This window comes from Leuciscus leuciscus, assembly GCF_965113295.1.
Source record: "Leuciscus leuciscus genome assembly, chromosome: 16".
Taxonomy (NCBI): Eukaryota; Metazoa; Chordata; class Actinopteri; order Cypriniformes; family Leuciscidae; genus Leuciscus; species Leuciscus leuciscus.
Window position 1 is genome coordinate 38,857,629 of NC_138740.1, and position 27,613 is coordinate 38,885,241.

The 27,613-nt window shown below is 37.8% G+C and overlaps 2 protein-coding genes across 6 annotated transcripts in view; one reads left to right on the forward strand and one right to left on the reverse strand.

Moving 5' to 3' along the window:
* LOC309476989 (uncharacterized protein) overlaps positions 1 to 27,613 on the forward strand; it is a 423,389-nt gene that overhangs the window by 282,794 nt on the left and 112,982 nt on the right. The window lies entirely within an intron of this gene.
* LOC309477007 (uncharacterized protein) overlaps positions 1 to 27,613 on the reverse strand; it is a 55,638-nt gene that overhangs the window by 22,366 nt on the left and 5,659 nt on the right. For 2 of the 3 annotated variants that reach the window (XM_082140166.1, XM_082140165.1), the window contains exons 2-3: positions 12,608 to 12,710; positions 12,300 to 12,364 (exon numbers count right to left, since the gene is read on the reverse strand). In XM_082140166.1, the coding sequence (XP_081996292.1) occupies positions 12,300 to 12,364; positions 12,608 to 12,671 (129 nt within the window). In that variant the 5' untranslated portion in view covers positions 12,672 to 12,710. Of the gene's footprint in view, positions 1 to 12,299; positions 12,365 to 12,607; positions 12,839 to 27,613 lie in introns of those variants that run through there. The other variant, XM_082140164.1, reaches the window with a different exon arrangement.

Sequence of the window (27,613 nt, forward strand, 5' to 3'; positions counted from 1 at the left end):
TACAAATAACATGGGAATACATTGAATGAACAGCAGCTATACAAAGCTGTTAACAGTCTCAAGATAACTGAAAATGGGGCACATGAAAGACAATTCAAGAGTTGGCAGTCATACAGAGTAAGCTAACTATGATATTTTTCCTTTCAACATTCCTGCTAGAAATGTACAGATAATTCTTTCCTTCAATAGGGTCAACACGAAGGTCGTTGTGACTTTGAACGTTTAAAATGTGAAGCAAGCAGTCATCTTGCTTAGCGAGAAAGACCGCCACAATGAGCACTAACATTAACTAACAACATCTTTCCATTTACAGAAAAACACATAAAATAACACTTTAATCCCTAAATTTACCCTCCTAATGCAGTCCCTTGCAAAGCATGCTGGGAACTAGAGATCCTCTGCCCAGTTAGTCGTCAACAAAAATGATTCATGTAGTTTTCACACAAATTAATTAAGTAAACTTCCGTTTTAAATATATTAGGTTGATTGAACACAATTAAATTAAGTTGTGACAAAATATTAAACAATCATGTTACTTTTGCTTATTTTAATCAATTAAATTTAACAAGAGGCAAAAATAATTTTTTTGAGTGAAGCATCAGTTATCGGATATTAATATTCTCTAAATGGCCAAATGTCATCTGATATATCAGTCTATCATTATGTATTTCATACAGTCATTAAATACTCAAGCCAGCCCATGTGAATAGGGTAAAACATAACTCGCTGTGTATTTGAAATGCAAACAAATGAGAAAAGCAAGTAAGTTCCCTCTTGACTTCGTTGTTTACTTGCTTCGTTACCTCCGTTTTTTTTCTTCTCGTGCACTGATTCGCTGGCTGAACAGCCAATCAGAATGATCAGATGGCCCGACTGACTGACAAGCCCCGAATCGAATGTCGAATCGGCCGTTAAAAAGCCGTCAAGGACCAAATTCAGCCGACAGTGCGGAACACACTGAGAAGATTGAGTCGACGCACGAAAATTGCCCGTCGGCTTGGTGTGCTCCAGGCTTTAGACCAGGGTTTCTCAAACTCAGTCCTGGAGGGCCACTGTCCTGCACAGTTTAGCTCCAACCCTGAAGCTGAGAGTTTCTAGTGATCCTGAAGACATATAGCTTACTCAGGTGTGTTTGATCAGTGTTGGAGCTAAACTCTCCAGGACAGTGGCCCTCCAGGACCGAGTTTGAGAAACCCTGCTTTAGACGCATGAACTCGTGCATCTGTGTGTGTGTGGCTGTTCTTTCTTGAAGAAACATGGAACCTTTAGCTTTTGTTCCTCCAGTAAGCCAGCTATGATTTGCTGCTGGATTGTATTACTCTCTGTCATTTTTTTCAGTAACTCCTCCATTTTACAATCAATGTATTGTGTACTTATCTTAGAAAACAGGCTTGTAAAGGTTCTCCATGTCACTCTGGAACATCAGCAGTCGTTCTCCACCATATGTGACCGCACGAGAGGTTCAGGATCTTTAGTTTGTGCAATTTCCCAGTAAACACCACTTCAGTCTCTTCAGTATGCAGGTGTGTTTAATAATCAAACAGAAGGGTTTCAACTTAAATCTCTTCAGCTCAAAAAAAAAAAAAAAAAAAATCTTCTCAGTTTCACACAGGTACATGTCTTTCCCAAGCCACACACACCATCAACAATATTAGAGCCTGATGCCGGTCTTATTATCTGCAGTGATGGACGCTTGATACCGACGCTCAGACACAGTTTTCAAAGCACTTTTGTATCACACACTGAATGGATGCTTGTACTGAAATGACAGTACCATGTGATTGATGACATTTGAAGCTTCACAGCTGGTTTGAAAAACTTGTCTTTTTGCAACTCCACCCGATGCATAAAAGGGAAATGATTATCAAGGAGGCATTATTTATTTAAACGATTTAACAATATATTTCCCTATAACATAAATTGTACAAAAAAACAAAACAAACAAACAGAAGACCTACAATATTTTTTCAACTAGTCTACTCACATCAATCACTAATTATAATCACATACTTGCATATTTTATTATTGATCATTATGTGAATCCGTTGACCAGGCTACAATCCAGATGAGAGTCTCTTTCTGCTTCATATGAGACACATGATGATCCTCATTGAGCTTCAGATCAGATTCTCGGATTTCTCTTCACTGTCTCTGATCCTGAAACTAAAGGCCTTTGAGTTTCACCTCAAATCTACTTCTGACATCTAGTGGACAAAGATGAAAACTGCAGTGAATATTCTGTGTGTTAGGAGGAATAGAAAACACACACTCATACAGATTTATTTACAATGCCTTCATTTCTATTTTAAACAAGTAGTGCAGCAGATTAGTAAAAAAATCGTTCACTTTGGTATAGAAGCATGAAATTTGGCACAGATACTCTCTAAGGGCCACTATTTTGGAAAAAGGCGTTGGCCACTCAAAAATTCAATATGGCGGCCATTTTTCAAAATGGCCGCCATTGCTATTCAATGCTTATTATATCAATTATTCAAACAGTGATCCAAGCATAACATTTTATACAAATACTCTCTAAAGGACATGTTAATAGAAAAAGATGCTTGTCCCTCAAAAATTCAAGATGGCCGCCATTTTTAAAGATGGCCACCGTTCCTGTCGAATATTAATTATTTCAAGTGTTCAAATGGTGATGCAAGCATAAAATTAGGCAGAAATACTCTTCAAGGAACATTCTTTTGGAAAAAGGTATGTGCCACTCAAAAATTCAGGATGGACACCATTTTCAAGATGGCCACCATTTCTGTCAAATAGTCATAATGTCTGCTTTGTCTGCCTCCTCTCCTTTGACCTGTCCAGCTTAGTTAAACTTGCCAGGGATATAAAATCCCCACCGGCATAGGTCTCAGGTTCATTGGAGTACACAAGCCTCTCCACCACGGCAAGGTGTAGTCCACAGAGAGGAAGTGCCACTGTTAGAAAAAGGATACGCTGCTGGTACAGGTTGCACATACAGTGGGGAGAACAAGTATTTGATACACTGCTGATTTTGAAGGTTTTCCTACTTACAAAGCATGTAGAGGTCTGTAATTTTTATCATAGGTACACTGAAACTGTGAGAGACGGAATCTAAATCCAGAAAATCACATTGTATGATTTTTAAATAATTAATTTGCATTTTATTGCATGACATAAGTATTTGATCACCTACCAACCAGTAAGAATTCCGGCTCTCACAGACCTGTTAGTTTTTCTTTAAGAAGCCCTCCTGTTCTCCACTCATTACCTGTATTAACTGCACCTGTTTGAACTTGTTACCTGTATAAAAGACACCTGTCCACACACTCAATCAAACAGACTCCAACCTCTCCACAATGGCCAAGACCAGAGAGCTGTGTAATGGGCTACAGGACAATAGGCAAGCAGCTTGGTGAGAAGGCAACAACTGTTGGCACAATTATTAGAAAATGGAAGAAGTTCAAGATGACGGTCAATCTCCCTCGGTCTGGGGCACCATGCAAGATCTCACCTCGTGGGGCATCAATGATCATGAGGAAGGTGAGGGATCAGCCCAGAACTACACGGCAGGTCAATGACCTGAAGAGAGCTGGGACCACAGTCTCTAAGAAAACCATTAGTAACACACTACGCCATCATGGATTAAAATCCTACAGCGCACACAAGGTCCCCCTGCTCAAGCCAGTGCATGTCCAGGCCCATCTGAAGTTTGCCAATGACCATCTGGATGATCCAGAGGAGGAATGGGAGAAGGTCATGTGGTCTGATGAGACAAAAATAGAGCTTTTTGGTCTAAACTCCACTTGCCGTGTTTGGAGGAAGAAGGAGGATGAGTACAACCCCAAGAACACCATCCCAACCGTGAAGCATGGAGGTGGAAACATCATTCTTTGGGGATACTTTTCTGCAAAGGGGACAGGACGACTGCACCGTATTGAGGGGAGGATGGATGGGGCCATGTATCGCGAGATCTTGGCCAACAACCTCCTTCCCTCAGTAAGAGCATTGAAGATAGGTTGTGGCTGGGTCTTCCAGCATGACAACGACCTGAAACACACAGCCAAGGCAACTAAGGAGTGCCTCTGTAAGAAGCATCTCAAGGTCCTGGAGTGGCCTAGCCAGTCTCCAGACCTGAACCCAATAAAAAATCTTTGGAGGGAGCTGAAAGTCTGTATTGCCCAGCGACAGCCCCGAAACCTGAAGGATCTGGAGAAGGTCTGGAGGAGTGTGCCAAAATCCCTGCTGCAGCGTGTGCAAACCTGGTCAAGAACTACAGGAAACGAATGATCTCTGTAATTGCAAACAAAGGTTTCTGTACCAAATATTAAGTTCTGCTTTTCTGATGTATCAAATACTTATGTCTTGCAATAAAATGCAAATTAATTACTTAAATCATACAATGTGATTTTCTGGATTTTTGTTTTAGATTCCGTCACTCACAGTTGAAGAATACATATGATAAAAATTACAGACTTCTACATGCTTTGTAAGTGGGAAAACCTGCAAAATCAGCAGTGTATCAAATACTTGTTCTCCCCACTGTATCTGCGAGACGGAAGGCGGAAGGACCATCAGAATTGAGACTGGTTTCAACAATATAGGTGACCAGTTCAGAAAGAGCCATAGGAAAGATGGCTGGTTGAATCGTTTCACTCTGTGACTCTTTCTCAAGCCTTCTGAGGTTTCTCTCTGTTGTAAAGATGAATGAGACGCAAATTATGGTATTTCAGCTCCTGTGCAATGGCATCAGCACCACTTAGTTGAGACAATAATTTAGCATCATTCAGTGTTTGTGCACATTCATGTAGTCTGTCATTCAGTTGCAGTGTCATTACCTGACGTAGGTCAGATTCAGGAGATATGTTATCACAAAGAAAGCAAACCTGATCATCTAGACTTTTCTGCATCATGGTTCTGCGATGCTTTGTTTGGCCTTCATCTATCTCACTACATTGAGCATCGGATTGTTGCTTCTGGGCACGAAGTAACTTTGTGTTGTTGAACCGAAGTCGACAATTGTAGTGATACTTCGCTTGGTTCCTTCTCAAAGCTTCTATACCACCACCTTCATCCAGTCGTTCCAGGTCCAGGGTCATTGGTTTTTTGTTCATCTTGTGTAAGAGTGGAATGTTGGTGGCAATCATTTTATAGCCATCATGTTGAGAAACATGATGGGTAGGTGGTGATTGGAGGGGTTCCTTTGTGTCTGTCTGACAAAGACAACATTTCTTCCAATCAGTTGGCCTCTTGGCTGACATGGGATTTTCATTTGCCATTTTGGGGGTTTGTTGTCTGATTAAGGCCGAGGGGTTATCCTTTTACCACCTCAATCATAGACATAGTATACATTCAGGTATGGGATACAACTAGGTACGGGTCACCTACACCTAGCCCGATCATTCATCCAGTGCCATTTAAGTCCCGTGTGATCTGTACACCTTCCAGGTAAGCATACATGAACAAGTCATGTATTGCCCCGCTTACCCTTGGCTCGGCTCTCCCGCGCTGGCACAACCTGTCAATTCAGGTGCGGCTATCTAACTACTATTACTAGCTAATTGATGAGGGGCTGGTAGACAGCATTTGGGACACTAAACTTAGCTATACTATTACTACTAGTCAAGAACTACAGTGTAAGTAAAACTAGATCAGCTGACACTGAACCCCATGCTGAGTTCCACAGCAGTTAAGTCACCAGTGTGCCCTGGTTGTGTAATGACGTTCACTATATTAAACAAAACCTTCCTTAACACATTAAATTGAGCTCTGACAGAAATGGTGGCCATCTTGAAAATGGTCACCATCTTGAATTTTTGAGGGACAAGCACCGTTTTCCAAAAAAACATTCTGAAGAGAGTATTTTCACAAAATGTTATGCCTACATCACTGTTTTAACAATTGACATAATGAGCATTTTACAGAAATTGCGGCCATCTTGAAAAAATGGCCGCCATGTTGAATTTTTCGGTGGCCAACGCCTTTTTCCCAAAAAGTGACCCTTAGAGAGTATCTGTGCCAAATTTCATGCTTCTATACCAATTTGAACGATTCTCTTGAAATATGCCATTAATCTGCTGCACTAAAGTGACATTCTCTCAGTTTAATTCACTGAATGTCATTAAATCTATAATAATATCAACTATAAAATGGTTAGTTTGCATTTTGTGTGAAATGTCAGAAACTTATAGCAAACGTTTACAGCTTATGCTATAATGGATACTATTATATTTTTAAATATTAGATATATAGTGTAACTAAACTACAATATTCAGTAAATTTGTATCTGTTGTTGGTCTGAACAGCTTCAGTTTTCTCTTTAATAAACTCTTTCCCTGTCAGTGACGGAGTTTTCCATCAATCCGTGTTTCCACTGTTATACTGTTGGTGGCGCTGTTACACTTCTCCTGAAAGAGTTCAGACTCTCCTGATCAAAACACAGGAGAAGAAGCGATAGAAGCATTGCTGACACACACTTCAATTATAACTCGATCATCAACATTAAACAGCATATTAATAAAACCAGATTCATCTCTTGTGTTTCAGTGTCAAACATACAGAAAGGTCATTAACAGGTTAAAAAAAACAGAAAAACTTTCACAGACAATATAAAGTATTACGTCCAAAGATGTATTTATGTTTGTGAGATATACTGTAGCATTCACTGTGGTTGTGGTGTGGTCAAGGGCGCCGTAAAGGGGTGGAAGGTTAGGACGATTCTAAGGGCCCAGGCTGATTTAGGGCCCAGAAGAGCAGACCCCCTTTTTCTTTTCTTATTTATTTTCTCTTTTTTATACATACATTAAATGTGCTAGGGCCCCTCATGCACTAAATGTGTATTTTGTCCGTTTTGACCATAGATTTAATATTTTAAGATTTCAGTCACACCCCTCCCCCTCACAATGGTTCATTCCACCTGCGCTGTCCGAGCTACGATCGCTACTTCGCTAGTGTGCTTGCATATTGCACTTGCTATGATGTTGCGCAGATAGTGACACACGCAGTCACATCAAAAGTCAGGGCATCAAAAACGGAAAGAAAAGAAGCAAAGAGAAGACAGAGAACGCCGAAGTCGACAGTATATCACACAGTTTTTCAAAAAGAAAGGTAGCTTGCCCTATTCCTGTATTCCAAAACTTTCAGAGTTTCAGAGTTGCAGTTGCTACATCATGACCTGCTTTTATCTAGCTAGCTTAGTAAAATAATTACTGAATTATGATTTACATCCAACAATAATAATAACATATCTGCTGTCTCCGGGTTATCATGTCTCGTAGACACAGATTCAGCGACTGCTGCACACCCACGTCCTTCCTCCCCGTCCCCCGTCCCCGTCTCAGCCGAACAAGGTGAGCCTGAGCGCGAAACTTCACGAAGATTGAAGCCTCTAAACACGTCTTATCTACTGTGTTCGCCACATGATGATAACTTTACAAAACAAAAAGTAATCTATACGCTTCAAAAATTACAAAATCAGTTTGCCGTGTGTCGTGTGTTCTGTGAAGTGACAGTGCTGCTGCTGCTACGATCGATGCTGTCAAACTTGACGTTCTTAATATGAATAAAATGCCCCAGAAAAAATAATATAAAATTGAATAAAACATGTGTCTGTAGTAACCATTGGCTATAAGGAGTTTATAAAATAGATATTTTAATATTTTATATTAAGAAAACTAAATAGGCCAATAAAAATAATGTGGTTATTACGTGTGTGTAGCTGATGTTTCCTGATTAAGCAGTTTGACCCAGCTAAAGCTTGTTCATGTAAAGTATATGTCAATATGTGTACATTATGTTCTGTTGTGCTTGCAATTGCAATTGAGATAATAAATGTTCTCCCTTTTATGTAAACAAGTACATATTTCTATATTTTTTTCTTGTTTTTGTAGGCTTTGTACTCATCGTTAGACATTTTAACTATGCAATGTGCTAAGTATCTTTTTTAAAGTATACAGGGCATGTTTATTGGGTTAAATTTTATCTGTAAAAAATGTAGGGGGCCCAGAAATGTTGGTTTCCATAGGGCCCAGAATTTCTGGCGGCACCCCTGGGTGTGGTTTCTCCTGGTTTTCCAGTGTCTCCAGTGTTGTGCACTTCTTGGATCTGTATGAGTGTGTCTCTTCATCTACAGGACTGTCGTCTCACTGCTTGTTATTGAAGGCTTTACTGTTGTTGTTAGTTCACTGTTAAATGCTTTATCCTAAAGTACAGTTGCTGTACTGTGAGACGCTCCAGTCTACAACTTAATATTGCTCTTGTACGGTTCCCTTGTTTATTTCTCCTATTGTTTGCTTTTTCCTTTATCGGGAATTGTATGGGCACCTTTTTATTTTGCAATCCCTGTTTTCTCCTGGTTTGTGGTTAGGAAGGGAGTAACTGTACATTTCTGTTATTTATTTGTTATATTCTCTGACAGGTTTAGTAAGAATTTAACTCCCAGGTAGACTAAACTTTAGTTTGTTCTTTTGGCATTGTCCGCTTCTGAAGTCTTTGTTTCCTCCCTAAGTTGTACGAGTCTCTAAACTGTGATATGTTAAGAGCTTGGAATAAAGGTGTTACAGGATCTTGCTGTAGTGGAGCTGTGGCAGAGCCCAGACAAATGCTCTTCAAAACCTTCATTCTGTGACGTTCTGTTAAGAAAACCCCTAGACATCTGTAGGACACAACAAAAGGCTGAATGATGTTTCTTCACATTAATATCTCAAGGATTACATAAATTTGGAGTCACGGCTAATCTTTAGTTTAGTTTTTAATACATTTAATTCTATTGTATTTTTACATTTTGTTATCTATACATATAGAGGCCTAAAGCAAGAGTCTCATCAAGTGTGTTGCTTCTGTGGGTCATATATAATGTTTCATTGTCTGTTATTAACTGAAAGTGTGATGGGAATGAAAGGTCATGAAAGATGGACTGATTTATATGATCAAACCCACTCAGTGAATAAAACCTCCTGTGCTTCATTTTACAAACTCACAGGAAAACCTTCCGCTCTTGAGTTTATAACACCTGTAGATAAAGTTTGTGAAACGGTAGAAAGAGTGCTTTAAACATCAGCTGAAAACACTACATATAGTCCAGTATTGTGACAAAGACTGTTTCCAGAATATATGACACTGATCTATTTAATCTGAAGCTCAAGAGAAACCAAAATATTTATCATTTGTAAGTTTTTATTTTCATCTCTGAAATCTTCCATACAGAAATAAATATCATCTTTCTGTTTTTTTTTATAAAGGAAGAAGTATTATGTGTATTATTTGTTATGGATTTATGACCGATGATGACATATTTCACATATTCTTGAATCAGGAGATTATGGAGATTATGGAGAATTATCATGTGACTAAAGCCAGAAAAATATACACAAGTACGAGAAGTCAAACACATGATTTGGCCAAACACTGTAAAATGTAATGCTCTCGTCAATATGAAGTGAATATTACTTGCTTGTTAAATTTATGAATATGAAAATTGAACTAAATATGTGAACTGTCCAGATGAAATATACTGAACAATTCAAAATACAACGGCAGATTTCTGTCTAGCTTTGTTTTACAAAATTTAGATACAAAAATATATACAGAAATATATACAACATATACATAAATCCTAAATAAACAAAGATGCATGAAATGTGCAATAGAAATGCAGAATTTTTCAGTCTTAAATAAATGAGCAGAGCAAAATATTGAGTGAAACGAGCCTGTGTGTGATGAAGATGAAGATGAAGATGATCAAATGTTCATGGTGTGAAACTGTTGTCAGTGAAGTTTATCAGCAACATCACGATAATCTGAGAAATACACTGTTCATGAGTCTATAATCTCTCCTCAGTTTTGACATCAGAATCAAACTTTACAGGCTCGTCTGGATCACAGGAGACTAGAAATCACAAATATATATCAGATTATTCTCAAATACATTACTTTGAATTTATACATTTAATATGTTCCTGATCAATAACTATTCTGTCAATTAAACACAATCTGTAAATGTTTAATGACTGCTGAGAGTCAGTCTGATGGATTTGTCTGAATGTGACACTTTATAACAGGAGAGAAACAACAGTAAGGTCTGGTTTCACAGACAGGGTTTAGATTAAGCCAGGATTAGGCTTTAGTTTAATTAGGACATTTAAGTAGCTTTTATAAACATGCTTTACGTCCGAAAACGGGCGAAAACTTGAACGTTTCGAAATGTTTAATTTTTTTGGTTCATCGGATGGGGGTGAAACTTGGTGACTTGGTAAAGGGTCGTAAAAATAAAAGTCACACTTAGCTTCCTCCCGCCCGAAAACGGGCGACATAGGAAATGAATGGGAAAATATGAAAAAATAGCAAAACTCAGAGAAACTTTTGGTGGTACAAGCTACAAATCAGCCACTGTGCTGAAAAAAAGTGTACAGCAATGAAGGGGTGACACTCTAAAACGTCAAGAGTGCAAATAAGACACCCTCCCCCCCCCCCCCCCACACACACACACACACACACACACAAACACACACACACACACACACACACACACAGAGAAATGAACTGGTAAGACTGAAACAGCAAATTTTGCCCCAAACTATGTAAAAATTATATAATCATAATAACTCCAAAACTATAGCAAGGAGAGTCAAAAGTTAGGTATCGTTTGAAAGAACTCTTTTTAAATTTTTTGAAAATATAAATTACATTACATTTGGACATTGTCCTGCCAAGAAACGGCGGATAAAAGACAATATTTAGAGATAATTTTTATTATGATTTTGCATATCTTTCTTATTTGTCATGGAATAACTCAGGAAGGAAATAAGGTAGGAGGAAAACTCTTTTTTAGTGAAGTCCCCCTACATGTTAGCTGCATCTGGATAAAAAAATTATCATTTTTGGATAAAGGAATCAAAAGTTACAGCATTTGGAAAAGAGATAGCCTTTTTGTACAGTCTTTGACACCCCCCTCATGGGCAATTTTTTCTCCATGAAGAATATCTTGTCATAAAAGCAATAGATTATGTTAATTTTGGGCTCATTTTAATTGTAATAATATGCTGTAAAAAATGAAGTGCCATTTTCAATTATCTGAGAATGTTTCATGAGCTGTATGATGTTTTTGACACATTGCAGTACATTATTTTATAGATTATGAAAAAAAAGAAATTCTATTTATCAGCAAATAACTCAGCAATACTTAAGAGTTTTTCAAAGTGGATACATTCACTGTAAAGTTCAGACTCTAAGCTTTCAAATGACATCAACTTTGTGTTAATCAAGGCAAGATTTTCGAAAAATATGGTAATGAATATTTTCGCAGCTAGGTGGCGCCTGCTGGCGGTACACTTGGTTTTAGAGGGATTACTCAGCACTCGTTAGGAGCTAATAAATGTAATTAGATGCATTAAAAAGCCGAGATCCTAAGATTTAAAATGATATATAATTTGTGTTGTTCCATTCAGTGGTTGCTTAGTAATAAATGTTTTTCTTTCCGAATGGGAATAAATCAAATAAATAAATAAAAAAGCTATAGGCCGCCTATAGGCGGTTATAGGACATGACACAAATTAATACATTTTGAAGCCACTAGATGGCGCTCTTCTCACTTGATTTTTTTTTTTTTTAGGCCTGCACTCTATTTTGATGTGAAATGCTGCATTTATTGAAAAATAAAATAAAATAAATAAAATAAAAATATATATATTAATTCTAATGGAAAAAATAGCTCATAAAAATTATATAATTAATGCAAAGTATCATAACAAATTCTAAAAATTCTAAATAATAATCAGAAAACATTATAGAACAAAAAAATATTTGATTGGTTATCCTAGGAAAAAGTTAAGTACAATTTTAAGGCTTCGCCCGTTTTCGGGCGGGAGGAAGCTAAGTGTGACATAATTATGAAGAAGCCCAGAGGGTTAAAAACAAACAAACAAAAAAAAACATTCCTGATGTGAATCTTTACACACTGATATATTTTAAGATGCTTTCAGTTAAAACAGCTCTTAAACAAATATTAATGGGAATATACTTCAGAGATATTTTACTTCAGAGATATTTTAAAATTCCAGGGGTGCCAATAACTGTGGCCGACGTGTTTTGGACAAAAACATTTATTTCATAATGTGATTTCCCCCCCAATTTCAATTCTTTTACTTCAATGAAAGGTTCGATTTTTGCTAGTTTTTTTAATGAAAGATCAAAAGGATAAACAATGCAGGTTTATTTTTTACAACTATTTTTGATCATATTTACCAGGGGTGCCATTAATTCTGACCACCACTGTATAGAAATGTGAGTTTATGTGTGAGTCCTGATAATAAACATCTTTCTCTTCTCACCTCATGTTTGATCATATTTGATTCATCAGAACGACACTTTACAGCTCCGACTGGATCAACAGAGACTGTAAATGAAGAAAACAACCCGTTATCATCATAATTATAATACAGTGACTGAACTGATGATATAGACTCAGATCATAGATTCACTCGTGTTATAACTGTATAATGTTATGTGTGTGTCAGCTATTAAAGCCCTTCATGCAAAACACAATAAAAAAGCTGAAGATTGTTTTCATAAGGTTTAATTATACTGATATTAGTCTTATATTATAAATATATATAATCACTGATATTATTCTCCTCACAGTCTGATCTGTGTTCACTCCTGCTGCTCCGTCTGATGAACTTCACAATGTTTTCAGTCTTCATATCTTCATGTGTTTCTTCCTAATTTACATCTAATTTAAACTATGGTAATGAATATAGAGACAAAACATGATTACACTGTTACAATATTACAAACATTCAATCATTTACAATTTGCAGCTATCAAAGTATGTATGGTAAAATAGAAAATAATCCTGTCGCAAAATGCAGATGGGAGTTTTACTTACTAAAACATGTTCTGAGGGCAGAAAGGAAAATGATTGGTTTACAGATTCAACCAATGAAACTGAAGCAAGGGCGGGGTTTAGACGTTTGATTTTGAGGTGCGTTGCGGTGCGGAGGGATTCTTGAGGAATAGTCGGAATAAAAGACAGATGTTCGTGGGAGAACGCATTTATTGCAAGGTAAGTGAATTTACTACTATATGTTGTTACAATTCAACATCCTCTAACGTTTACTAAGATAATAAGCGAACATTTAAAAATGCACAGAACTAATAATCATCGTCTAAATATCATACTGTATGCATTTTGATTTGACTGTTTCATCAGTCGACCAAAACAAAGCTGCTTATGGGGTAACTGGTGTAAAACATGCTTTTCCAATGGTACCTCGCTGTCTGTTAAATTGATATGCGAGAACAGAACTCGTTCAAATTTTCCGCGATATTTCAACGGTCAAAATGATACATCTCCCGCCTTAGCGCTGCTCTCAGGGCAGGAGTACTCAATAGATTCAAATCACTTTTATTTTTAGTGTAAAACGCGCTGCTCTCAGGGCAGGATCGAGTACACGATAGATTCAAATCACTTTTATTTTTAGTGTATTACGCGCTGCTCTCAGGGCAGGAGTACTCAATAGATTCAAATCACTTTTATTTTTAGTGTAAAACGCGCTGCTCTCAGGGCAGGAGTACACAATAGATTCAAATCACTTTTATTTTTAGTGTATTATGCGCTGTTCTCAGGACAGGAGTACTCAATAGATTCAAATCACTTTTATTTTTAGTGTATTACGCGCTGCTCTCAGGGCAGGAGTACTCAATAGATTCAAATCACTTTTATTTTTAGTGTATTACGCGCTGCTTTCAGGGCAGGAGTGTTCAATAGATTAAAATCGCTGTTATTTTTAGTGTATTACGCGCTGCTCTCAGGGCAGGAGTACTCAGTAGATTCAAATCGCTGTTATTTTTAGTGTATTACTTTCAGGGCAGGAATAGATTCAAATCACTTTTATTTTTAGTGTATTATGCGCTGTTCTCAGGACAGGAGTACTCAATAGATTCAAATCACAGTTATTTTTAGTGTATTACGCGCTGCTTTCAGGGCAGGAGTGTTCAATAGATTAAAATCGCTGTTATTTTTAGTGTATTACGCGCTGCTCTCAGGGCAGGAGTACTCAGTAGATTCAAATCGCTGTTATTTTTAGTGTATTACTTTCAGGGCAGGAATAGATTCAAATCACTTTTATTTTTAGTGTATTATGCGCTGTTCTCAGGACAGGAGTACTCAATAGATTCAAATCACAGTTATTTTTAGTGTATTACGCACTGCTCTCAGGGCAGGAGTACTCTAGATTCAAATCACTTTTATTTTTAGTGTATTACGCGCTGCTCTCAGGGCAGGAGTACTCAATAGATTCAAATCACTTTTATTTTTAGTGTATTACGCGCTGCTTTCAGGGCAGGAGTACACAATAGATTCAAATCACAGTTATTTTTAGTGTATTACGCACTGCTCTCAGGGCAGGAGTACTCAATAGATTCAAATCACTTTTATTTTTAGTGTATTACGCGCTGCTCTCAGGGCAGGAGTACTCAATAGATTCAAATCACTTTTATTTTTAGTGTATTACGCGCTGCTTTCAGGGCAGGAGTACACAATAGATTCAAATCACTTTTATTTTTAGTGTATTATGCGCTGTTCTCAGGGCAGGAGTACTCAATAGATTCAAATCACTTTTATTTTTAGTGTATTACGCGCTGCTCTCAGGGCAGGAGTACTCAATAGATTCAAATCACTTTTATTTTTAGTGTATTACGCGCTGCTTTCAGGGCAGGAGTACTCAATAGATTAAAATCGCTGTTATTTTTAGTGTATTATGCGCTGCTCTCAGGGCAGGAGTACTCAGTAGATTCAAATCGCTGTTATTTTTAGTGTATTACTTTCAGGGCAGGAATAGATTCAAATCACTTTTATTTTTAGTGTATTATGCGCTGTTCTCAGGACAGGAGTTCTCAATAGATTCAAATCACAGTTATTTTTAGTGTATTACGCGCTGCTTTCAGGGCAGGAGTGTTCAATAGATTAAAATCGCTGTTATTTTTAGTGTATTACGCGCTGCTCTCAGGGCAGGAGTACTCAGTAGATTCAAATCGCTGTTATTTTTAGTGTATTACTTTCAGGGCAGGAATAGATTCAAATCACTTTTATTTTTAGTGTATTATGCGCTGTTCTCAGGACAGGAGTACTCAATAGATTCAAATCACAGTTATTTTTAGTGTATTACGCACTGCTCTCAGGGCAGGAGTACTCTAGATTCAAATCACTTTTATTTTTAGTGTATTACGCGCTGCTCTCAGGGCAGGAGTACTCAATAGATTCAAATCACAGTTATTTTTAGTGTATTACGCACTGCTCTCAGGGCAGGAGTACTCAATAGATTCAAATCACTTTTATTTTTAGTGTAAAACGCGCTGCTCTCAGGGCAGGATCGAGTACACGATAGATTCAAATCACTTTTATTTTTAGTGTATTACGCGCTGCTCTCAGGGCAGGAGTACTCAATAGATTCAAATCACTTTTATTTTTAGTGTAAAACGCGCTGCTCTCAGGGCAGGAGTACACAATAGATTCAAATCACTTTTATTTTTAGTGTATTATGCGCTGTTCTCAGGACAGGAGTACTCAATAGATTCAAATCACTTTTATTTTTAGTGTATTACGCGCTGCTCTCAGGGCAGGAGTACTCAATAGATTCAAATCACTTTTATTTTTAGTGTATTACGCGCTGCTTTCAGGGCAGGAGTGTTCAATAGATTAAAATCGCTGTTATTTTTAGTGTATTACGCGCTGCTCTCAGGGCAGGAGTACTCAGTAGATTCAAATCGCTGTTATTTTTAGTGTATTACTTTCAGGGCAGGAATAGATTCAAATCACTTTTATTTTTAGTGTATTATGCGCTGTTCTCAGGACAGGAGTACTCAATAGATTCAAATCACAGTTATTTTTAGTGTATTACGCGCTGCTTTCAGGGCAGGAGTGTTCAATAGATTAAAATCGCTGTTATTTTTAGTGTATTACGCGCTGCTCTCAGGGCAGGAGTACTCAGTAGATTCAAATCGCTGTTATTTTTAGTGTATTACTTTCAGGGCAGGAATAGATTCAAATCACTTTTATTTTTAGTGTATTATGCGCTGTTCTCAGGACAGGAGTACTCAATAGATTCAAATCACAGTTATTTTTAGTGTATTACGCACTGCTCTCAGGGCAGGAGTACTCTAGATTCAAATCACTTTTATTTTTAGTGTATTACGCGCTGCTCTCAGGGCAGGAGTACTCAATAGATTCAAATCACTTTTATTTTTAGTGTATTACGCGCTGCTTTCAGGGCAGGAGTACACAATAGATTCAAATCACAGTTATTTTTAGTGTATTACGCACTGCTCTCAGGGCAGGAGTACTCAATAGATTCAAATCACTTTTATTTTTAGTGTATTACGCGCTGCTCTCAGGGCAGGAGTACTCAATAGATTCAAATCACTTTTATTTTTAGTGTATTACGCGCTGCTTTCAGGGCAGGAGTACACAATAGATTCAAATCACTTTTATTTTTAGTGTATTATGCGCTGTTCTCAGGGCAGGAGTACTCAATAGATTCAAATCACTTTTATTTTTAGTGTATTACGCGCTGCTCTCAGGGCAGGAGTACTCAATAGATTCAAATCACTTTTATTTTTAGTGTATTACGCGCTGCTTTCAGGGCAGGAGTACTCAATAGATTAAAATCGCTGTTATTTTTAGTGTATTATGCGCTGCTCTCAGGGCAGGAGTACTCAGTAGATTCAAATCGCTGTTATTTTTAGTGTATTACTTTCAGGGCAGGAATAGATTCAAATCACTTTTATTTTTAGTGTATTATGCGCTGTTCTCAGGACAGGAGTTCTCAATAGATTCAAATCACAGTTATTTTTAGTGTATTACGCGCTGCTTTCAGGGCAGGAGTGTTCAATAGATTAAAATCGCTGTTATTTTTAGTGTATTACGCGCTGCTCTCAGGGCAGGAGTACTCAGTAGATTCAAATCGCTGTTATTTTTAGTGTATTACTTTCAGGGCAGGAATAGATTCAAATCACTTTTATTTTTAGTGTATTATGCGCTGTTCTCAGGACAGGAGTACTCAATAGATTCAAATCACAGTTATTTTTAGTGTATTACGCACTGCTCTCAGGGCAGGAGTACTCTAGATTCAAATCACTTTTATTTTTAGTGTATTACGCGCTGCTCTCAGGGCAGGAGTACTCAATAGATTCAAATCACAGTTATTTTTAGTGTATTACGCACTGCTCTCAGGGCAGGAGTACTCAATAGATTCAAATCACTTTTATTTTTAGTGTATTACGCACTGCTCTCAGGGCAGGAGTACTCTAGATTCAAATCACTTTTATTTTTAGTGTATTACGCGCTGCTCTCAGGGCAGCGATTTGTCGCCACCACCACCCACGTATTACGTGCTGCTCTCAGGGCAGGAGTACTCAATAGATTCAAATTGCAGTTGTTTTTTGTGTATTACGCGCTGCTCTCGGCAGGAGTACTCAATAGATTCAAATCGCTTTTCTTTTAGTGTATTACACGCTGCTCTCAGGGCAGGAGTACTCAATAGATTCAAACCACCCACGTATTTTTAGTTCGTATTCTAGTTCGTATAACTGTGATTTGAATCTATTGAGTTATTTTTAGTGTATTACGCACTGCTCTCAGGGCAGGAGTACTCAATAGATTCAAACCACCCACGTATTTTTAGTTCGTATTCTAGTTCGTATAACTGTGATTTGAATCTATTGAGTTATTTTTAGTGTATTACACGCTGCTCTCAGGGCAGGAGTACTCTAGATTCAAATCACTTTTATTTTTAGTGTATTACGTGCTGCTCTCAGGGCAGGAGTACTCAATAGATTCAAATCGCTGTTATTTTTAGTGTATTACACGCTGCTCTCAGGGCAGGAGTGTTCAATAGATTCAAACCGCTGTTATTTTTAGTGTATTACGCGCTGCTCTCAGGGCAGGAGTACTCAATAGATTCAAATCGCTGTTATTTTTAGTGTATTACTTTCAGGGCAGGAGTACTCAATAGATTCAGATCACTTTTATTTTTAGTGTATTATGCGCTGTTCTCAGGACAGGAGTACTCAATAGATTCAAATCACAGTTATTTTTAGTGTATTACGCACTGCTCTCAGGGCAGGAGTACTCAATAGATTCAAATCACTTTTATTTTTAGTGTATTACGCGCTGCTCTCAGGGCAGGAGTACTCAATAGAATTACGAGCTGCTCTCAGGGCAGGAGTACTCAATAGTTTCAAATCGCTTTTATTTTAGTGTATTACGCGCTGCTCTCAGGGCAGGAGTACTCAATAGATTCAAATCGCAGTTATTTTTAGTGTATTACGCGCTGCTCTCAGGGCAGGGCATCGCTGTTATTTTTAGTGTATTACACGCTGCTCTCAGGGCAGGAGTACTCAATAGATTCAAATTGCAGTAATTTTTAGTGTATTACATTTACATTTATTCATTTAGCTGACGCATTTATCCAAAGCGACTTACAATTGCTATATATGTCAGAGGTCGCACGCCTCTGGAGCAACTAGGGGTTAAGTGTATTGCTCAGAGACACATTGGTGTCTCACAGTGGATTCGAACCCGGGTCTCTCACACCAAAGGCATGTGTCTTATCCATTGCGCCACCACCACCACCACGTATTACGTGCTGCTCTCAGGGCAGGAGTACTCAATAGATTCAAATTGCAGTTGTTTTTTGTGTATTACGCGCTGCTCTCGGCAGGAGTACTCAATAGATTCAAATCGCTTTTCTTTTAGTGTATTACACGCTGCTCTCAGGGCAGGAGTACTCAATAGATTCAAATCGCAGTTATTTTTAGTGTATTACGCGCTGCTCTCAGGGCAGGAGTACTCAATAGATTCAAATAGCTGTTATTTTTAGTGTATTACACGCTGCTCTCAGGGCAGGAGTACTCAATAGATTCAAATCACTTTTATTTTTAGTGTATTACGTGCTGCTCTCAGGGCAGGAGTACTCAATAGATTCAAATCACTTTTATTTTTAGTGTATTACGTGCTGCTCTCAGGGCAAGAGTACTCAATAGATTCAAATCGCTGTTATTTTTAGTGTATTACGCGCTGCTCTCAGGGCAGGAGTACTCAATAGATTCAAAGCGATTTTATTTTAGTGTATTACGCGCTGCTCTCAGGGCAGGAGTACTCAATAGATTCAAATCGCAGTTATTTTAGTGTATTACGCGCTGCTCTCAGGGCAGGGGTACTCAATAGATTCAAATCGCTGTTATTTTTAGTGTATTACGCGCTGCTCTCAGGGCAGAAGTACTCAATAGATTCAAATCACAGTTATTTTTAGTGTATTACGCGCTGCTCTCAGGGCAGGAGTACTCAATAGATTCAAATCGCAGTTATTTTTAGTGTATTACGCGCTGCTCTCAGGGCAGGAGTGCTAAATAGATTCAAATCGCTGTTATTTTTTGTGTATTAAGCGCTGCTCTCAGGGCAGGAGTACTCAATAGATTCAACTCACAGTTATTTTTAGTGTATTACGCGCTGCTCTCAGGGCAGGAGTACTCAATAGATTCAAATCGCTTTTATTTTAGTGTATTACGCGCTGCTCTCAGGGCAGGAGTACTCAATAGATTCAAATCGCTTTTATTTTAGTGTATTACGCGCTGCTCTCAGGGCAGGAGTACTCAATAGATTCAAATTGCAGTTATTTTAGTGTATTACGCGCTGCTCTCAGGGCAGGAGTACTCAGTAGATTCAAATCGCAGTTATTTTAGTGTATTACGCGCTGCTCTCAGGGCAGGGGTACTCAATAGATTCAAATCGCTGTTATTTTTAGTGTATTACGCGCTGCTCTCAGGGCAGGAGTACTCAATAGATTCAAAGCGATTTTATTTTAGTGTATTACGCGCTGCTCTCAGGGCAGGAGTACTCAATAGATTCAAATCGCTTTTATTTTTAGTGTATTACGCGCTGCTCTCAGGGCAGGAGTACTCAATAGATTCAAATTGCAGTTATTTTAGTGTATTACGCGCTGCTCTCAGGGCAGGAGTACTCAATAGATTCAAATCGCAGTTATTTTAGTGTATTACGCGCTGCTCTCAGGGCAGGAGTACTCAATAGATTCAAATCGCAGTTATTTTAGTGTATTACGCGCTGCTCTCAGGGCAGGGGTACTCAATAGATTCAAATCGCTGTTATTTTTAGTGTATTACGCGCTGCTCTCAGGGCAGAAGTACTCAATAGATTCAAATCACAGTTATTTTTAGTGTATTACGCGCTGCTCTCAGGGCAGGAGTACTCAATAGATTCAAATCGCAGTTATTTTTAGTGTATTACGCGCTGCTCTCAGGGCAGGAGTGCTAAATAGATTCAAATCGCTGTTATTTTTAGTGTATTAAGCGCTGCTCTTAGGGCAGGAGTACTCAATAGATTCAACTCACAGTTATTTTTAGTGTATTACGCGCTGCTCTCAGGGCAGGAGTACTCAATAGATTCAAATCGCTTTTATTTTAGTGTATTACGCGCTGCTCTCAGGGCAGGAGTACTCAATAGATTCAAATCGCTTTTATTTTAGTGTTTTACGCGCTGCTCTCAGGGCAGGAGTACTCAATAGATTCAATTCGCTTTTATTTTAGTGTATTACGCGCTGCTCTCAGGGCAGGAGTACTCAATAGATTCAAATCGCTTTTATTTTAGTGTATTACGCGCTGCTCTCAGGGCAGGAGTACTCAATAGATTCAAATCACAGTTATTTTTAGTGTATTACGCACTGCTCTCAGGGCAGGAGTACTCAATAGATTCAAATCACTTTTATTTTAGTGTATAACGCGCTGCTCTCAGGGCAGGAGTACTCAATAGATTCAAATCGCTTTTATTTTAGTGTGTTACGCGCTGCTCTCAGGGCAGGAGTACTCAATAGATTCAAATCGCTTTTATTTTAGTGTATTATGCGCTGCTCTCAGGGCAGGAGTACTCAATAGATTCAAATCGCAGTTATTTTAGTGTATTACGCGCTGCTCTCAGGACAGGTGTACTCAATAGATTCAAATCGCTTTTATTTTTTGTTTATTACGCGCTGCTCTCAGGGCAGGAGTACTCAATAGATTCAAATCACAGTTATTTTTAGTGTATTACGCACTGCTCTCAGGGCAGGAGTACTCAATAGATTCAAATCACTTTTATTTTAGTGTATAACGCACTGCTCTCAGGGCAGGAGTACTCAATAGATTCAAATCGCTTTTATTTTAGTGTATTACGCGCTGCTCTCAGGGCAGGAGTACTCAATAGATTCAAATCGCTTTTATTTTAGTGTATTACGCGCTGCTCTCAGGGCAGGAGTACTCAATAGATTCAAAGCGCTTTTATTTTAGTGTATTACGCGCTGCTCTCAGGGCAGGAGTACTCAATAGATTCAAATCGCTTTCATTTTTAGTGTATTACGCGCTGCTCTCAGGGCAGGAGTACTCTAGATTCAAATCGCTTTTATTTTAGTGTATTATGCGCTGCTCTCAGGGCAGGAGTACTCAATAGATTCAAATCGCTGTTATGTTTATACGCGCTGCTCTCAGGGCAGGAGTACTCAATAGATTCAAATCGCTGTTATGTTTAGTGTATTACGCGCTGCTCTAATAGATTCAAATCGCTGTTATGTTTATACGCGCTGCTCTCAGGGCAGGAGTACTCAATAGATTCAAATCGCTGTTATGTTTAGTGTATTACGCGCTGCTCTAATAGATTCAAATCGCTGTTATGTTTAGTGTATTACGCGCTGTTCTCAGGGCAGGAGTACTCAATAGATTCAAATTGCTTTTATTTTTGTGCATTACACGCTGTTCTCAGGGCAGGAGTACTCAATAGATTCAAATCGCTGTTCTTTTAGCGCAATACTCCATGCTCCATGCAGGAGTACTCAAGAGATTCTAATTGCTTTGCATTTACCTAGAAATGAGGTCCTGTAATATTCCTGTATTGCAGGAATATACAGTAGTATTGATACTATGTGCTGCAATAATTTTCGATACACTAAGCTCAGTTCTAGAATGATTAAATTTTTCTCTATAACTAATCATTGTTAATTAAAAACAAAACAAAAAAACATCACTCATAAAAACATTCAGTAAACATGGCTGTCAGCTCCCAGGGCATTCTTCAGGGCATCACTTTTGTAAAACTAAAGCAAAGTTGTCCCACAATACCAAAATATACAGTACAAAATACTCTTTTTTTTCTGTTTATGTTTTTTCTGGTTTTATAGTCTAGTAAATCTATAGCCCTACACATTTTCAAGGGTAGGCTATATTTGATTCTTTTTAATCGTTTTGTTGTTACATAAGTAGACCATTTCTTTTTGGTCTATTATTAACTTGTTATTTTATCTCATTCTTCAGTTACCTGAATGAGCTGGCAGAAACTGGATGAATAAAAGGAGCCAACACTGAAGATGCCTGATGCTACCCAGTCTATGATTAAGGCCTGGATGCAAAGATGGAGAGCGTTTGGTTCCACCTGATACAAGCACGCAATCTCAGTGTTGACTTTGTGATGCATAAATGTGATTGCAAAATGTGGATCTATGTTCAAATACTTAATTTTCCACTGAGTATTGCAGAGAAACAAAGACTTTTAATTTCAGGGTTCCTAGGCAATTTGGAAAAGTTTGGCATTTGATTAGAGTAATTTCCAAGTATGGAAAAAATATTTTAGTTTCTATACTTTTCCCACCATTCTTTTTTCTAAAATATAAACTTAAGATTTTCGAAAAATGCATTTATCAAAAGCAGATTGAATTCATGTCAAAAGTTAAGTGATCATTTAGAGATTGTTTGTCTTCATGATAAGCGAGTCTCTTTTGAATATCACTAAATGAATGTGCATTTACCCCTCTACCAGCAACAGATAAAGGATCAGACTACCATTTAACTTAGTGGTCATGCAACATCAAACCACACAGGTTATAAAGCATTTTAGGTTTCTTCTCATCCTGTTAGTGCTTATCACTTCCAGAAAACTTTTGTACTGATTGTACTGTATGCCAAAAATATGTTTTATGAATCATTAATGTTTAATATGGTTAGAAAAATCTAGAGTATTGCAATTTTAAGTCTGTGTGGAAAAGTGTAAGATTGAAAATAATTAAAGATATTTGAAAATGAACAAAAACATTTTCTTTTACTGTTTCAATTCCCCTTTCTTACCCCAGGGTACCATTTGGAGTTCCTAAAGGCAGAGGTGCTGATAGTGCTCAAGGCCTGTAGGTCAAAATGTGTGTACTTCGGGGGTCTACGAATTGTCACACCTTTTACAATGGGGGAAATTGTAATTATCTGATGAGTCGATTTGAACGTCTCACATTTGGGTTACAGACACATGGTCAAGGAAGGCATCAAAGATTAAAACAGTTTCTCTGTCCCTTTTACTCTCTGGCTCTCTTTCTTTGTCTCTTTCTACAACCTCTCCCTCTCTTTATATCTCTCAGGTAACACTTTACATATATGGGGGGTATAATTAATGGTATTTTGGGATGGGATAAGTTTTTATCATCACATCTATTTTGTAACTTTAAGTGTAACCATATATAGTGTCATTAAACCCTTTCAATTACATATAATGTGCTAACTAGTTTTGATTAGGTATTGACTTTGAAGTGCTACCTATTGCAAAACAATATCGTCACTCTATAGCTGCAATCTGCCACATATTTAGCTGTTGTTACAACTTGTAACTGCGCTTATTTCCGTTGTTGATATAAGTAGCAGTGGGTGGTAATAGACAAGAAATCTACAGTTTTCCACCATCTTACTGATATCGTTTCTTTCGGCAGTCTAGCAGCCTGAACCCCTGTAGGAAATACATCCTTACAAAAGTATGGAATTTTAAAATGGATAAAAATAACAACGTTTCTTTAGTCATTCGGCAGTCTTGCAGCCTGAACCTCTGTAGGAAATCCATCCTTACAAAAGTATGGAATTTTGATTTCATTTAATGACTGAACAAAAATTTATTGTAAATAACTAGTTTACTAATTATATTTTTATTGAACTGTCTTTTGGTCCAATTTTGCAACAAAATAATCAATTCAAGCATAATTATGACTTTCCTTTTTTATAGTATTACAAAACATTTCCAGTGAATTAAATGTATAAAACAGAAACATATCACAAAAAAATGCATAGCAAAGATGTAGCCTATCATTAAACTGTTGTACTTTAAACTAGCTCATATCATTATTCTTAGAGGTTTTTAATTGCTTTATTATTTTTCTTTTAGACAGGTTTCATTGAACTTGAATGGGCTTCCCGTTAAACCAGGCCCAACGCTACGGGTCGCCTGGTCAAATGTCTGTCAGTTCCTCCTTAAATTCTCCAGAAGTGTAGGTCTTCCTGCAAAAGAATTACATAAAGATGTTGGTTTCAATGTAAGCTGATAGTCATAAAAAAACAAAACGTAAAATATATTTCACCTGAAAGCTTCAGTTTTGGATATTGCACAATGAACATCCTCATTTTAAAATATTTCCTGGACTATTTCTATTGTGGAGTAAACTTGGTGCGAGGGACATTAATGAAACCTTATTGTAAAGTGGTACCAATGTAAACAAATAAAATTACTTGTAAAAATCTTAAGATCTTTAAGCTACATTTATAATGCCCTCAAAACAGCACTAAGGACACAGTTATATTGTCACATGCTTATCACAGTTAGTGCATGTTGAAGTCAATTTGAATCGGAGTACTACTGCCCTGAGAGCAGCGCGTAATACACTAAAATAAAAGCGATATGAATCTATTGAGTACTCCTGCCCTGAGAGCAGCGCGTAGTACACAAAAATAAAAGCGATTTGAATCTATTGAGTACTCCTGCCCTGAGAGCAGCGCGAAATACACTAACATAACAGCGATTTGAATCTATTGAGTACTCCTGCCCTGAGAGCAGCGCGTAATACACTAAAATAAAAGCAATTTGAATCTATTGAGTACTCCTGCCCTGAGAGCAGCGCGTAATACACTAAAATAAAAGCAATTTGAATCTACTGAGTACTCCTGCCCTGAGAGCAGCGCGTAATACACTAAAAATAACTGCGATTTGAATCTATTGAGTACTCCTGCCCTGAGAGCAGCGCATAATACACTAAAATAACTGCGATTTGAATCTATTGAGTACTCCTGCCCTGAGATCAGCACGTAATACACTAAAATAAAAGCGATTTGAATCTATTGAGTACTCCTGCCCTGAGAGCAGCGCGTAATACACTAAAAATAACTGCGATTTGAATCTATTGAGTACTCCTGCCCTGAGATCAGCACGTAATACACTAAAATAAAAGCGATTTGTATCTATTGAGTACTCCTGCCCTGAGAGCAGCGCGTAATACACTAAAAATAACTGCGATTTGAATCTATTGAGTACTCCTGCCCTGATAGCAGCGCTTAATACACTAACATAACATCGATTTGAATCTATTGAGTACTCCTGCCCTGATAGCAGCGCTTAATACACTGACATAAAAGCGATTTGAATCTATTGAGTACTCCTGCCCTGAGAGCAGCGCTTAATACACTAAAATAAAAGCAATTTGTATCTATTGAGTACTCCTGTCTTGAGAGCAGCGCGTAATACACTAAAAATAAAAGCGATTTGAATCTATTGAGTACTCCTGCCCTGAGAGCAGCGCTTAATACACTAAAATAAAAGCAATTTGTATCTATTGAGTACTCCTGTCTTGAGAGCAGCGCGTAATACACTAAAAATAAAAGCGATTTGAATCTATTGAGTACTCCTGCCCTGAGAGCAGCGCGTATTACACTAAAAATAAAAGTGATTTGAATCTAGAGTACTCCTGCCCTGAGAGCAGCGCGTAATACACTAAAATAAAAGCAATTTGAATCTATTGAGTACTCCTGTCTTGAGAGCAGCGCGTAATACACTAAAAATAAAAGTGATTTGAATCTAGAGTACTCCTGCCCTGAGAGCAGCGCGTAATACACTAAAATAAAAGCAATTTGAATCTATTGAGTACTCCTGTCTTGAGAGCAGCGCGTAATACACTAAAAATAAAAGCGATTTGAATCTATTGAGTACTCCTGCCCTGAGAGCAGAGCGTAATACACTAAAAATAAAAGCGATTTGAATCTATTGAGTACTCCTGCCCTGAGAGCAGCGCGTAATACACTAAAATAAAAGTGATTTGAATCTATTGAGTACTCCTGCCCTGAGAGCAGCGTGTAATACACAAAAAATAACTGCGATTTGAATCTATTGAGTACTCCTGCCCTGAGAGCAGCGCGTAATACACTAAAAATAAAAGCGATTTGAATCTATTGAGTACTCCTGCCCTGAGAGTAGCGTATTACACTAAAAATAAAAGTGATTTGAATCTAGAGTACTCCTGCCCTGAGAGCAGCGCGTAATACACTAAAATAAAAGCGATTTGAATCTATTGAGTACTCCTGCCCTGAGAGCAGCGCGTAATACACTAAAATAAAAGCGATTTGAATCTATTGAGTACTCCTGCCCTGAGAGCAGCGTGTAATACACAAAAAATAACTGCGATTTGAATCTATTGAGTACTCCTGCCCTGAGAGCAGCGCGTAATACACTTAAAATAACAGCGATTTGAATCTATTGAGTACTCCTGCCCTGAGAGCAGCGCGTAATACACTAAAAATAAAAGTGATTTGAATCTAGACATGTGCCGGTATTCGGTAATGCAATAAATCGCGGTAATGAATATGCACGATATTGATATCGCGGGCACTTCAAAATACCGTGAAAAGTAATAGATCTGAATTTAGATTTTTAGAATGCGCGTTAGCTTATTTTCCATCAACCGCTTAAACAAACACTGCGTATGTGCTGCGCGATTCGAGCGCCAAACACGTGCGCATGCACTCTGATGTAAACAATCCTCCACATGCTTAAGCATGCGCGCGCAGTGCGCAGTCTAGTCTAATGTAAACAGTCCTCGCATGATGGAGAAGCAGCATGGCGGAAAGAGGAACGCCGCCGACGATTTATCCATATACAGTCTATGGATTTATCCCGCTTCTAAAAGCAGGGCTGCCAACTCGACGCATTCAGCGAGAGACGCGCGCCTTTCTCACGCAGAGAAAAATCGCGGAGCAAAGAGGACACGGAGACCGACAGACAAGACAGAGCAGGTTACTTTTGATATGAAACAAATTCTCATCTCTCAGATTCTGTCCATTTTATTACGAAATTCAGACATATACTGTTTTGTCGCTTGTAAATGTGACGTGACATGACAGATCACTGTAGTGCCTCAGTTCCAGTAAACATTTACCTCAGGAAAGCCATTTAACGACCAGCACGTTAGTTGACTAAAACAAATAGTATTTTGCTGAATATGTGCACTTTATTATATTTTATCACTTGTGTCATCATAACATAATGGTTATTTTAATGAAAACCACATTATATTTGATTTAATTCGTTATTTTTTAACCTTTAATAATACCAGCTGATATGGCTCTCTGTATGGTTAGGCTACTTTACAGCATTATGTGAGATTTATAATTTTTTTCATGAGAAAAAAATAACATGTGGGCTATCTACTGTAACCTTCCTAATAATTATCCAAAATGAGTCAATATTGAATCAAGATTGAAATCACTTAAGTTTTGAATTGAAATCATGAAAATTGTGTTAAGCAATAATACA